Source organism: Mus caroli, chromosome 10 (assembly GCF_900094665.2).
Source record: "Mus caroli chromosome 10, CAROLI_EIJ_v1.1, whole genome shotgun sequence".
Taxonomy (NCBI): Eukaryota; Metazoa; Chordata; class Mammalia; order Rodentia; family Muridae; genus Mus; species Mus caroli.
The window spans coordinates 34,990,019-35,003,858 of NC_034579.1; the positions used below are offsets into that span (position 1 = coordinate 34,990,019).

A 13,840-nucleotide genomic window follows, 5' to 3' on the forward strand; every position below is an offset into this window, starting at 1 on the left:
TGTCTCCAGCAGACCTTAGTGTTTCAGAAGAGTGCTAAGTTGTATAAAGTGGGGCTGCTCCCTCCTATGCTCCACCGGGATTCAGGAAACCTAGCTCAAAAAAGTCAAAGCTAGCTGGACAGTGGTGGTGCAAGCCTTTAATCCCAACACTTGGGAGGCAGAAGTAGGTGGATTTCTGAGTTTGAGGCCAGCCTGGTGTACAGAGTGAGTTCCAGGGCTACACAGAGAAACCCTGTCTCAAAAAAAAAAAAAAAAAAAAAAAAAAAAGAGAGAGAGAGAGAGAGAGAGAAGAGAAAAGAAAAGTCAAAGCTAACTGTGTCAGCTGGAAAGGGTGAAAACAACAAGCATAAGGACAAATCCCCCTGCCTCTACAACTAGCAGCATCCAGAGAGTGAGTGCTGGTTAGACCTCCCTTCCCTAGGGCTGGCCAGTACACAGCTCAGCCCAAGCCCTCAGTTCCAGGAAGAGCCTGCTTAATTAAGGATTATCATTCCTACATGGTTAGGGTCTCCAAGCATATAGAACTTAGAACTGAAGCATATTCATTGCCCCCACCTTGTCTGCCTGTAAGACTCTGGGGAGCCTTAGCTTACCTGGGACCCCCTGAGTGAACCACGTGAAGCTGGGATCGATGCAAAAAGCAAGAGGAATTTATTGCTCCAGTGCACTGGGGCCATCCCAGACCTGAAGGAGTGGTGGCTACTCCCAATATCCCAGCGAGTTCTTGTATGGTTTCCAGGGGCAGAATAGAGCATCAGCAACTAGGCACAATATGATTGGTGGAACAGTGAACCCTTTAAAATGATTGGTCTATAGAGAATGAGGTGACAAAGACTTCCCTTGTCTGAAGGTGGCAACAGTCAGTACTGTGGAGTGTGTCCCCACCTGCAGGTCCATTCTGCCCTGTGGTCTGAGGAATGGTAATTAGCTTCTCCCTTCCAGAAGGACAGGTGTTTCATGACCTTCCCAAAGTTCCTAAGCTGACCTTTTCATGCCCAGGTCTGGCGTGATCACCCATTGCGTCCTCAGGTTTGACATCAGTGCCTCTGCTTCCCCTGCCACAGTAAGGTTTCTGCAGCTCACTGCCTGCTTGCTGCACAACCTCTCACCACCCACCAAGGAGTAGAAAGCACGCTAACTGTTCTTGACTGGTTAGCTATTGTGCCTTCCAGAAGTTGCCTCTTAATGTTCTCCCCTCCCATCTCCAGTTTTATACTTTATGACTATGTGATTGTTTCAGCTTACATACAAACTCAGTTGGGAACTGAAACAAGGGATGTGTCCTATGAAAGAATAAAGGCAACTTGAACTCATCAACATGGTGCGTTCTCACAGTGCGGTCTCTGTCACGCACCTGTGGCGATTCAGCCTGCCCCCCTGAAGCGCATCGCAGGCATCCATTTTGTAGCTGGAATGGCCTGGTGCCTCCTCGACGCAGCCCACTGCTTCAGAGTACACACCATGTCTGTTTTCTCCTCTGCTTACCGTTCTGTCGTAGACATACCTTATAAATTCACCACCTCTCATTAAACACTTGCATGTTTTCTACTTTCCAAAGTGATAAACAGCATTTTATAAAACCTCACTTAGCACATACTCACAGGCCAAAAGGCAAGCCTGTCTTAGGCCCCTTGTTGACGTTACCAGTTTGGTTTACCAGAAGTCTCCACAGCAGTGTAAGAGCAAACTCATTTCAAGGGACCCTCTGTCACTGTTGGGTAGAGGACTCATCTGTGAATTTAGTTGCTAATTAAATCACTTACTAATCTAAAGTATTTCTCTGATTACTTGTGGAAACTGCTGTTTTCCCTTAAGTTTCAGTGGTGTCGGGGGAGAGGGAGGTGCTACCAATATTGTTCCCTCATTTCCTGCCTAGTTGGTTTGTCTTATCTATATAAATCCATTTTTTAAAATATCTATTTACAAAATAAACTTGTACATAAATGTTGATAACAGAATTATTCAAAGGAGGAAGTAGCCAGGATATTCATAATTTCTAAATGGATGAGCACCTTATGATATAGTCATACAGTGACAGATACTTAGTGATTAATGGAATGATAACTTTAATACAATGCTGTTACTACACTGCAGATGAATCTTAAATGCGTTATGCCCTAATGAAAAATAGAACGAAGCCAAGGTTGTGTATCATGTGATTAAATCCATACCAAATATCTGGATTAGGCAAACCCACAGAGACCTAAGGTAGGTTAGATAGGTGTCAGGGAAGATAGGGATCATTGGCAAGTAGCTGCTTAGAGCACAGGGGTTTCTTTGAAGATGAAGAATGTGTTCTGGAACTCTGGAATTAAATGGCAGTAATGGCTCCTTTATAAAAACCCTTAAAAACTTAACTGTGCCACACTCTTCTGTGGTCTGGAAGAGTTGGGGAAGGTGGGATACCCTGTCTCTCCAGAATCCCTTCGTATAAACAGGGCTAATCACTCTCATTTGTATCAGCACATTCTCTCTGTCTCCTGTCGACTCAGAGATCCAAAGCAAACTGGGCGCAAGAAGCATCTCTTACCCTCTCCCTGGAGCCCTTCCACGATTCCCTGTTAAAACTTCATTTGGCCATTTAGGTTTGGGAGCCCATCCAGTGGCTGGCTGGCTGACAGCAGTGTGAATGCTCACTCTCGGGGGCTCACGCTTCTGTCTCCCTTCCATTGAGCCTTCAGAGCTCCAGGCGCAGTGAGGGGGGTGGGGTGGGAAAGAGGAAAAGACTGCAGTTTCTCAGCCTAGGGGTTATCGACACAAGCAGCACCAGAGCGGATTCCAGGTGCCAGGAATGCGCCTCTTTCCTGCTGTGCCATGGTGTTCTGTGAGTGATTGGTTTCATCCATTGCTGTCAGGGTGGGACAGGATCCGTCCTCGTCCCCTCAGAGCCTTTGCAGTGACCACACACGGATGACCCAACAGCCAGACACTTGCTGTTTGTGAAGTAAAGCTTTGATTTGATACGTAGCAAGTCCAGTCTTCTGGCCACTGCATGTGGTCAGTGTCTGCGTTGTGCACACTCCCCTGTCCTGTGGCCTTCTCACCTGAGAGACTGCAGGGTGTCAGAAGGCGTGTTTGGTAGGGGCTTTCTTTCACAGCATTCTACCACAAGTACATACGTCTTTTGTGTCTGGTTGGGGTGGGGCAGATGATACGAACACTTCACTTCATGCGTTAATTTGCCTGTAAAGTGAATGAATCATGTCTTAAATGCAATAGGACAGTTCATTTTTATACCAAGGAAACCGATACCGCCTCCCTCGTGGTATGTATTTATACCCTTGCCACAGATAGGAAAGACGGGGAAATTGAGGGCTGCTTTAGTTTTGTTGGCTCAAACAGTCATTAAGATGCCAAACCATACCAAGGAAGAGGTGACTCACTATACACTGTGGTTCCCGCACCTCCATAGAATCCACTATTCACAGTGTGGAATGTAGATGGAGACAGAGGCACCAAGGCTAACAGAGGGACTGTGCTCTCTGTCCCTGGAGGTGGTGTCAGGAGGCGTCCTTCCCTATGACTTTCCCACCATGCCTCTTTTGTACACTTTTGTGTGGACTTACCAGGGCTCCATGGTACAGAAAGCAGCTTTGTTGCAGAAGTCCTGAGTTCTGGACATGGACTCTAGTTACCTGTTGTCACCTCTCATCCCCACCCCGAGCTGAGCTGTGGACAAATTCCCCAACCTCTCTATAACAGGGCCCATGTTTGAGGACTTAGAATGTGGTGGGGTTGTGTTTTCCATTGCAGTACAGTACAGTGCCTGGCATACATAAGTATACATACATACTCTTTGGATGTTGGCTATGACTGCCAGGATGTGGAGCCACCATCTCTACAGTGCCCCATCCCGTAACTAGGCATTCATCTTCTACGGGCTTCGGACAGCATCCGTGTATTAGCTCACCATTCTGTGGGCCGTAAGCCGGCACATAGCATGACCAGAATCTCTGAACTAAGGGTGTCAGCTGAGCTGTCACTGGGGCCTCGCTAGGGAGGCATCGGTTTCCTGACTCACACAGACTCTCCATCCGTCTCAGTTGCTTTGGCTTGCTGTGGTCTGGAACTGACATACCAGTTCCCTGCCCTGCCAGCTGTGAGCGCTCCTCAGCAATGGAGAGCCCACATCTGGCTACGTGTTAAGAACTGCAGGAGAGAGGCTCCTCACTTTGAACGCTTCTTCTCACATTTTGGCTCTGCATGTGCAAGAAGAGCCATGACCTCCAGGGCTTACTTGATGAGGTCAGCTCATGGGGACACTGTCCTTCCTAAGGTTAGCTACGCCAGGTCACACAGCCTAACACAGGAGCAACTGTTTAATTCACACATCCTGGAGACTGTACAGGAAGTTGGAAGGTAGCTTACAGTTCTGCGCACCACAGCACAACCTAAGCAGGGCCAGGGACCGATGGCTCACTTCTTCCATCCATCTGGCAGCAACTATACTTTGCCAAGTGGGCAGAACTGCGCTGCGCTGCACTGACACAGGGTGGACCCAGCACCAAGGCTGTCTGCAGCTCAGCCCCCAAGGTCTTACAGTTGCACAATGCAAACCCAGCTGGATCTTTCCTTTGGCTTAGGACCTCCATGAGTGCTTATGCAACCAAGAGGCACCAAGGCACCCTGCTTTTTTCCATCCACCTAATTCCTAGGACCTCTCTGACTGTACCCAAAAGACAGATAAAGACCTGTAAGCTGCCAGGGTCATCTGGCTCTGTGTTCTAGGAAGAAGGAACAACCCATTGCACAGGATTGAAAGGTGTTGGTGAATCAGGAAACTTGGCTGGCAGGTTCTGAAACCCAGCTACCACTGCTCCGGGCATAGTGTTCAGCTGCCTAAATGAGGCTCTAGCAGTTACGTGGGGAAAACTCATAATCAGCTGCCCTGGTTCCTCAGGGGATTCACTGTCTGCTGAGAATCTAGTAAAGTTCCTTAAAGTCCTAGTAAAGTTACTCATCCTGTGGGTGGTGGTGATTTTCTCAGAATCAAAAGCTGTGTGCCAGGAGCCTCTCTCTGAAGGTCACCTCACTCTGACTGTGCTCTGCCTCCTCCTGCCCTCTCTCATCCCACTGCTGTTCATTAAGGAAGCTGTCCACTTTTGCCATTGCCCCTGACACAGTGTGAGGAGCTTCAGGGGACCTACAACTCTGCTCTGAATTCCTCATTGCTTATGTGTTGTTGGTCCGGCTCCCATCCTTTTCTTACTCTCCATTGTCAGATTTGCCCAAGAAAGGGCGATGCTAGAGCGGAAGGGACCGTGAGGCAAGTCATGTCAGAGTTCTGTGGCCAGACCTCACTGTCCTTTCCCAGGCCAGCGCTGCCCACTAGGCTCCCAGGGTGAGAATGGGGCATGGGAGGGGGATAGGGATGAGGAGCTAAGTCTAGATCTCTCACTTCTCCATTCCTTCTTAAGTTGGCTCCCGGGTAGCAGGCTACTCCGCTAAGATGGCGGCTACTCATTGGCTCTTTTCCCTGTATGTTGCAGAGAAAGGCGTTTGCCAGCATGGCCGGTGTCTCATCCAGGCCTTGTTACCCAGCAGCTGTAGAACTTGATCATGGGCATTGCTCTTGGATTGGCAGCTGAGGAAATGGAAGCTTTCTCATTGTTTGTGTCCCCAGCCTCCGAAAACTTCTGAGAGTGGGTACCCACCTGGGCCCACCTCTGGTCAGAACGTACCTGACCTGTGATAGCTGAGACCCACACCCCCATACTGCAGGGCCCCTCTGTCACAGAAGAACTGTGTGGAGGGTTTGAGGCCACACCATGACCGCAGTATAAAGTGATCATGTCTGCTGTGCTCATGGGAGGAGGGTGTGGCTGTGCTTCAGTGTGTCTGGCAACTCTTCCCCTGTTGTGTAACTTAAATAGATTTGTGGGACTATGTCCATTTAAGGAAACAGGGTCCCTCAGCTTTCAAAGGGATGGAGAAACAGGCTATAATCTGGATATCTGGACTAGTCACACAAGGTCAGGTTAGTGAAGAATCTCAGCTGCCAGCTCTTCTAGACACAGACACATGGACTAGGTACATGGATGTGGTGTCTTACACGTCAGGACTCCAGGGCCCCAGTGTTGTCAGAGTGGCACTGACAGTACTTTGCAGTGACCTACAAACCAAAAGCAACTAGAATAGTTAGTACACTCACTCCATGTTGGTGGACACAGAAACCACCGAATAATAGAGAGATTCTTTTCTTTTCTTTTTGTTTTTGTTGTTGTTTTGTTTTGGTTTGGTTTTTCGAGACAGGGTTTTCTCTGTATAGCCCTGGCTGTCCTGGAACTCACTTTGTAGACCAGGCTGGCCTTCGAACTCAGAAATCCACCTGCCTTTGCCTCCCAAGTGCTAGGATTGGCATGCACTACCACCGCCCAGTAGAGATATTCTTATCTTAGTCCAAATGCCCAGAAGTTTGCCTCACAGTGAGGAGCCTGATGACACAGAGTGCCATCTGTATAGTGTCTCCTCACTCTCTATCTAGGAATAGTTAGGCTGCCTGGGCCACATGGGAGGGTGAAGACCACAGATTCTCACACAGATCATCGTGATGGACTCTTAGTGTCCACATTATTTCTGTTTTGTCTTGCTCCCATTTCTACCATTACTCCTGATTCTTCCTCTAAGTCAGTCAAGAATAGAGCGAGCAAGATCTGAGTAGAAGCATATAGTTAACTCAGAACGTCAAGGGCATGCACTGCATTCCCTCTACAAAGATTACCTTCTCCAAAATTGTTTTTTGATCATTTTGGTTTAGTCACTTGATGTCTGTAGAATGCTTAACTCTGCACCAGGCTTGTAAGACACACACAGCTGGGAAGCAGAGGACCAGCAGCCAGTCCCTGACTTCAAAGGAATTATGCCTTTCCCTGAAACTACCTGCACTGTGAATCATGTGTTAACACTGTGGAACTCTTTTTAGGGACTCTAGAATGTTGCCTTTTCTTTGTTTTGTGAGACACGATGTCCTGTTTTCTGCAAGAGTTCTAATGAGATGGCTTTGTTGCATTAAAAAGATGGTTTGCAGTGAAAGTTCTCATTGGTTTTAGGTTTCAGAGAACATCAGGGTTTCTCCCAGGTAACACCTGTGACACTGGGAATTGCTTGTTACAGGAGACTATTCTGTGCCTTGTAAGAAGTTTGACAAAGTACAAGTACCCCTTTCCCTAAGTTTTGGCAACTGAAAACATCTCCAAGCATTGCCTACTATGTCTCCTGGTGGACAGGGGTTCCAGGTATGAGCGTGACCCTCTAATTCTAGGCTCACATCCTCTGCTTAAACAAATCAATGAAATCCCCAAGAAAAAAAGCACTTGGAGCAAGTATGTTCTGTCTGGTCCTTGCCAAAGCTCAAAGCAACGTTGCACCATGGAAGAGTTAAGACAAAGTCAGCGAGGTACATACCCATCTGATGGAGTAGCAGTGGTGGTGAAATACCTCAGTAGATTATGCCTTGGCGATAGTTTCCTGTTGGAAACTCATTAAAATCCTTCGCTGTCCATAAGTGAGAGAGCGTCTTGGACACAGCATGCTGTAAATTCATCTTGAATGATTTATGAGGAAATGGGTTCCAGATTTGGTGATCTCAGCTCAAGTAGTAGGCGACTGCCTGACAAACATTCCCATTCCCAAGAACTTGAAGTCAACTCACTAAGCATTTGCTGAAGTGTAGGTTGTGAGAGCTCTGGAGTGTCTAATGTGTCCTGGTAAGACGAGCTCAGTGCTTAGGAACTGCCACCAGCATCTCCTCACCCTGTGACAGCTCCTACGTGGATATGAGTTACCCTTTATGGTCTTAAATCTCTTCCTGGTCTGTGCCAGCCCTGCCTTCCCCAGAGAGTGTATGCTATTAGACATCATGTCACGTGGTTCTTATTTGACGCTTTGGTCCCAAAGCTACTTTTCAGAGTCTTGGCAGGGACACTTCCTGCAAGTTCTGTCTGCCCACAGTGCACTTACAGTGGTAACATTCATTACCTTCCCTGTATGTCTGAGTTCTCACTTCTCACCTACATACCAGTAACATTAGAAAATGCAGGACAGTATGGTGCTGCACAGCTTCCAGGTCATCCTAGTCTACGTGGACAGCCAGTTACATAGTGAGATCCTGTCTCCAAAAAGGAGGGATGGGGTCGAAGGAAGCAGGACATATTGTTGATGAAAGTCACTGGGAGAAAGGTTGGGTTTGGTACAGAAAGAAAGAAAAAGAAATACAGCACAGAACAGACTTTTTCCTCATCCAGTTGTCACTTCTTCAGTAACTCCCATGTGCTGGGCATTGGCAGTATATCTGTGAAGAAATGGACCTTTGTCCATGGGGCAGAGGGACAGTAGACAGGCCACCTCTTAATGTGACACAGTGGGTCCCAAGCTGAAGGAAAGCATAGAAGCCAGTGGGCACTTAAAAAAGGTCCTACCCCATCTTGTGGAAAGGGGGGGTCAGAGAAGGCTTCACAAAAGAAGTGGTGTCTTAACTGGGACATGGTGGGTTCCTTGCTTGTCCAGAAGAAAGGGCAGCTGTGGTCAAGGCCTCATCCCCAGACAGGAAGGTAAGAGCTGAAGCAGGAAGAGTGATGTAAACGGAGCTGCCCTGAGGAGGATGCCCCTCAGGATTCGGATAGGAGCAGCTGGATCTCTGGGGATTTACCAGATGAGGAGCCCTGGGAAGGCAGGTGAGAGGAGGGTGGGGCGGCATAGCTCAGCCTTTCCATCTACCACTGCCTCTGGACCATAGCAACACTTTCTAAATGAGCATTTAAGAATGTCAAACTCTAATAGAAAATTGAAATGCTAATTAGCAGCGCCAAGTGCTTGTGCTTCTGGAGGCTGTCATGACAGCCTCTGGTCCTGCCCAGCTTTACTTTCCACGCAGTCATTACTTCTCAGTTTTAATGCGGACCATCCTTTTGTGAGTAATAAGTGCTTACAGTGGGAGTGTCTGGTAAATAGTCCTGGGGCTGCATCCTCTCCTGTCCAGGTAACCCAACATCCTCCTTAGAGGGCACTGTATTGGAAGGTTTTGCTCTAGTGTTGAAAAACTCACTTTATTGCTCATATTAGTCCTTGAGGTGACTAAAGAAAAACCTAAGAAATTGGTGGCCAGCTTTGGGCAGCGGTCGGCCCCCTTGGCCCTGCTTTGATCAGCCTGATGCATCTCCCGCCCGTCTTCCGTGTTAGGGTAGCCAGGAAACCTGCATGTTCACAGCCTCCTTTCTCTTCCATCAGGAGCTTGGATAATGGGCTGTGTGCAATGTAAGGATAAAGAAGCAGCGAAACTGACAGAGGAGAGGGACGGCAGCCTGAACCAGAGCTCTGGGTACCGCTATGGCACAGACCCCACCCCTCAGCACTACCCCAGCTTCGGCGTGACCTCCATCCCGAACTACAACAACTTCCACGCAGCCGGGGGCCAGGGACTCACCGTCTTTGGGGGTGTGAACTCCTCCTCTCACACTGGGACCCTACGCACACGAGGAGGGACAGGTAAGCCACTGTCAATCAGGATGGGTGAGGGCACAGCTGTGCTCTTTCAGAGTCATTGCTGTGTGTGGATGGGGTGGGTGCAAGCATGCCACAGGTGTGTGGTCGTAGGAGAACAACTGGGAGCGGGCTCCCTCATCTCACGTGGTTCCAGGGATCGAGCTCGGATCATTAAGAGTGGGGAGCAAATGCCTTTACCTTCTGAGCATCTGACCAGCCCTTTGGTTATGCTCCTAATTATCTTGGCAACTATATATATATATACATATATATATACATATACATATACATATACATATACATATACATATACATATACATGCTTCAGTTGACTCATTTTAACAGAGAAGTTTTGGTCAACTTCATCCATCTTCAGGCCCAAGTTGACTATCGAAGAACCAAATGCCTGGCTTCTCGGGAGCAGGAGACCTCTTGTCATTGCTCTGAGAATTCAGCACCAGTTAGTACTGCTAACTGCATTGCAGTGTCTACTGTGGCCTGTCAGCCAAGGGCTCCCAGTCCTGCCTACCCTGAATAGGACCAGCTCTGGGGTGTACCCGAGCACTCCAGTGTGATGCATCCTTCCTGACTTACAGGGTAGTTTCTGTCCCTCTTCCCACTCTTCGGCCTGCCTGGCCAGTGTGGGTGGTTGGCAGCATGTTCCTCATTTCCCTCCAGCCTGGTCACCCCTCGAGTTTTCATTCATCCCTATATTCTGCTGTTACATTCTCTGTGTGGATTGTTTTGCTTTGTGTGACTTTTGAGACAGGCTGCCATTTTGTAGCCCAGGCTGTCCTCAGACCGTTAATAATCCCTCTGCCTTAGTGAGCGTTGGGAGCACAGCCATGAAATATCACACCGGCTGTGTGAGTTTCAGGCTGAGCTCTGTGTGCCAAAACCATTTCATATTCTCTCTCGTCCCTTCCTCCCCCAGGGCTCCTTCTGTTTCCCACCACAGGGCTGGGTTTCACCCGCACATCTATTTGCTGACTTAGCTAGTGCTCCATAACGTATCTACCATACATCCTCACACACATTCCCTACAGTCTCTGTAAGCTGCCTCATGTATTTGTAGTCTTCCAAATACTGTCCCAGAGTGTGAACCATGGTAACCAGATATTTTGCATTATTTGTTCCAAAATTGTTTATTACAAAAGTTTAAAAGAATGTAGCGTCTCTTGGCTCATCTGGGGGCAGATGCCTCGTGTCTGCTCTGACAACCTATCATGGCTTTTTACCCGGAGAGCTGACGCTGCTGAGGCTGGGGCTCTTTCTCTGTGGACAGCTTATGCAGTGGAGTTGGAAGAGGGTCCTGACCGGCCTTTGGACACTTGTCTCTTCCAGCACTACACTGTCAATGTCTGTAGAACAAACCCTGTGCTCACCCCTGCTGCAATGATACCAGCTTACCCTCAAATCCAGCCTTGTAGGAGACCCTCACCAAACCTCCACGGCCTGTACCCGCCCCCCACCCCCCACCTCAAGTGCCTGGAAAGGAAACAGACAGTCTAGGGTCCTCTGTCCTTAGAAAATACAGAAGAAAAAGGAAAGCCAAATGAATACTCAACACACATGCACCTCCACTGTGAGAGGTGTTTGTTGAGATTTTTATGTTTGCTGACTCTTAATTAAGCAAACAGAAGCATCAGCCCTGTTCATTCATTCATGAAGGCTGGATGTGAATCCCAAGTGAACATGTCTCATTCATTAAGGTCACCAGCATGGGCTCCTTGGATAGTCTTAATGGAAGAGGCCATCTGACTCCTTATATTATTTGAAGTGTACACCGCAGTACCCTGGGGCTGGAGAGGTGCTGTGGCTTAGGGGTTAAGAGCCCTTACTGCTCTGACAGATGACCCAAGTTCTGTTCCCAGAACCTCCATCAATGGCTAATAACCACTGGCAGCTCCAGTTCAGAGGGATCCAGTGTCCTCTTCTGGCCCCTACAGGCTCTGACACACATATGGTGCACATAGGCAAAAGCACATATGTTTAAAGATATATCTTCAAGAGGCAGAGCCTGGGATATGGGCAGGCGTTCCATCTTTGGGGAGGGGGAGTGGTTGCATTGTGTGTCCTGGGCTTTCTGGATGCTTTGCTGTCAGACCCCTAAGGTCGTGAGCAATCTGCATTGCTTCCTCCTCCATCCCCAGGGCATAAAACCCCTCAGTGATGGAGAAAGAGTGCAGGAAGGGCTGTCTTCCACGAGTGAAGATGGCTTGGATCTGCTCTTAGAAAGAGACATCTGTGAATGAAGTACGGAATCAGAGTAGGCATGGCCACAGAGGCTCCCACAGTGTGTTCTAAGCCAGACTCCCCTACTCTCAGAGAAGCCTTAAGAAAGGAAGACTGAAGGAGCCCAGCTCCCCGGTCAGGACATCCACCTGAGACAGATGAAAGGCAGGTCCTCCCTGGAAGGATGATCCCCACAGCAGTGTGGCCCTGGGAGAGGGGAAGCCAGGTGTTGACAAGCCATCATAGGCACTGGGAAATTTGCCGAAATTAAAACAAGAAGCCAAATTACAGAGAAATTCAAAGCTCCCATTAGGTATCACATCCTGTGTAACAACCACAAAATTAACAGCTTAAACAACACATACATTTATGATCTATATCTATTACCTGCGTTTCTGTGGGTCTGAATCTGGAAGGGAGAGCCTGGTTAGAGGCTGTAGGCATGAGTGGCAGAATCAAGTCCCTGGCCAGGGTTAGCCAGTCTGTCGTCATGCTGGCGTGACACCCTCCTTAAGGTAGTGTGGAAGTAGAGAAGTCACCTTCTTCTGAAAACATGTGTCACACTGGGGACATCTGTCCCCTTTGTACACTGTGTTAAGTAAATCAAGTTGTTATGTTCCTAAGTGGGAGAGTGCCGAACAAGGGCATGAGAACCAGGCAGGAGTCACTGTGCTCTGCCTACTGCGTGGGGCAAGCCCTAGGCTGAGTGGAATGCTGGGTAGATTTTTGCTGTTGAAACTTCTGGGATGTGGGACAGTCCGTGGGAGTCGGCGGGTGAGAGGACCTAAGATGGACGTGAGGAAGAGGGAGTAGCCAGTGTGAGAGAAGTAAATGCAAGGCAGAAGAAGAACCAAGGAGGCAGGAAGTAGCAGCAGCAAGACCCCGGAGCTGACAACCATGACCACAGCTGGGGTGGGGGCCAAGGGCAGTGCATCTCCCACCTGGGGTGAGCATTGCAGAGACGACTCGATGTCCCCGAGCCACAGAACAAGTCTCTTCCATTCACTGCTACCTTGTACTAGGGATGGAAGAGTGATCCATTTACCCAGGGCTTAGCTCAGGCCTTCAGGGAAACTCGTGGGGGATAAAGTAGGCCAGTGCTTGCCACAGATTCATGTCAGTCAGAGCCCTGTCTCTTACCCAGCGCTCACCCAGAGTCGACGTCCGTCAGCTCTAGGGTTTTGTCATAAAGCCTCCTCTACACAGACCACATTATAAAGCCAGCCATGCGACACCATATTAATTACAATGCCTCAATATGTTTATTAATGCTAAGTATAGATTTTTAAGGATGAGACTTTAGCAAAAATGTGATTTCTTAGTATCAATTCCCTGTGTAATAGTCTCTGCTCTTTTTTGGCAGGAGTGACACTGTTTGTGGCACTTTATGACTATGAAGCACGGACGGAAGATGACCTGAGTTTTCACAAAGGAGAAAAATTTCAAATATTGAACAGCTCGTAAGTTTGGGGTGGAGCACACATGCTCTTTGGTTTGGGGGAAAGGTTCTCACAACAAATGCATCTGCTATCTGAAAGTAAGGAAAGAATGCCTTCTAAATTCACTAGCTCATGGCATTAGAGCCTGAGCGAACTGGGGACAAAGTGCAATACTACATGGTACTAAGTGCTAAAGAGGGCACCAGAGTCCTTTTTAGAATCTACTTCTTAAGTGTACATGCGAGAGAGAGAGCAAGCTTCTCTGTGTGTGTGAGTGAGAGAGAGAGAGAGAGAGAGAGTGTTGCAAGGGAGCCCATCAAGGTCAGAGGAAGCAATCAGGTGTCCTCCTCCGTCACTTTGAGGCAGGTCTCTCCTTGATCCTGGAGCCACCTAGGTTTCAGCTCAGCTGGCAGCCAGCAAGCTTAGCAGTGGCCCTTCCCCCCCCCCGCCCGCCCCGCACCCCCCTCAGCCAGCACTACAGTTACAGGCTTGTGAGAGAAACGCTGCTGGGATACAGACTTGTGAGCGAGCACTCTTAACCACTGAGCATCTCCCTAGCATCTCTCTAACCCCAGGGTCCATGCGTTTGCATCTCAGTAAAGAACATAAAGCAGCCATCCCCGGGAAAACCCGTATTCTCAAATGCCTGGCACACAGCGTGGGTGCCAGCCACGTGCTCTCTGCTC

At 48.6% G+C, this 13,840-nt stretch overlaps 1 protein-coding gene across 2 annotated transcripts in view; it reads left to right on the forward strand.

The window, feature by feature from the left end:
• The window catches only part of Fyn (FYN proto-oncogene, Src family tyrosine kinase), a 193,269-nt gene that overhangs the window by 130,268 nt on the left and 49,161 nt on the right, over positions 1-13,840 (forward strand). For both annotated transcript variants that reach the window (XM_021173874.2, XM_021173875.2), the window contains exons 4-5: positions 9,226-9,483; positions 13,079-13,175. In XM_021173874.2, coding sequence (XP_021029533.1) covers positions 9,237-9,483; positions 13,079-13,175 — 344 coding nt within the window. In that variant the 5' untranslated portion in view covers positions 9,226-9,236. The remainder of the gene's footprint in view (positions 1-9,225; positions 9,484-13,078; positions 13,176-13,840) is intronic.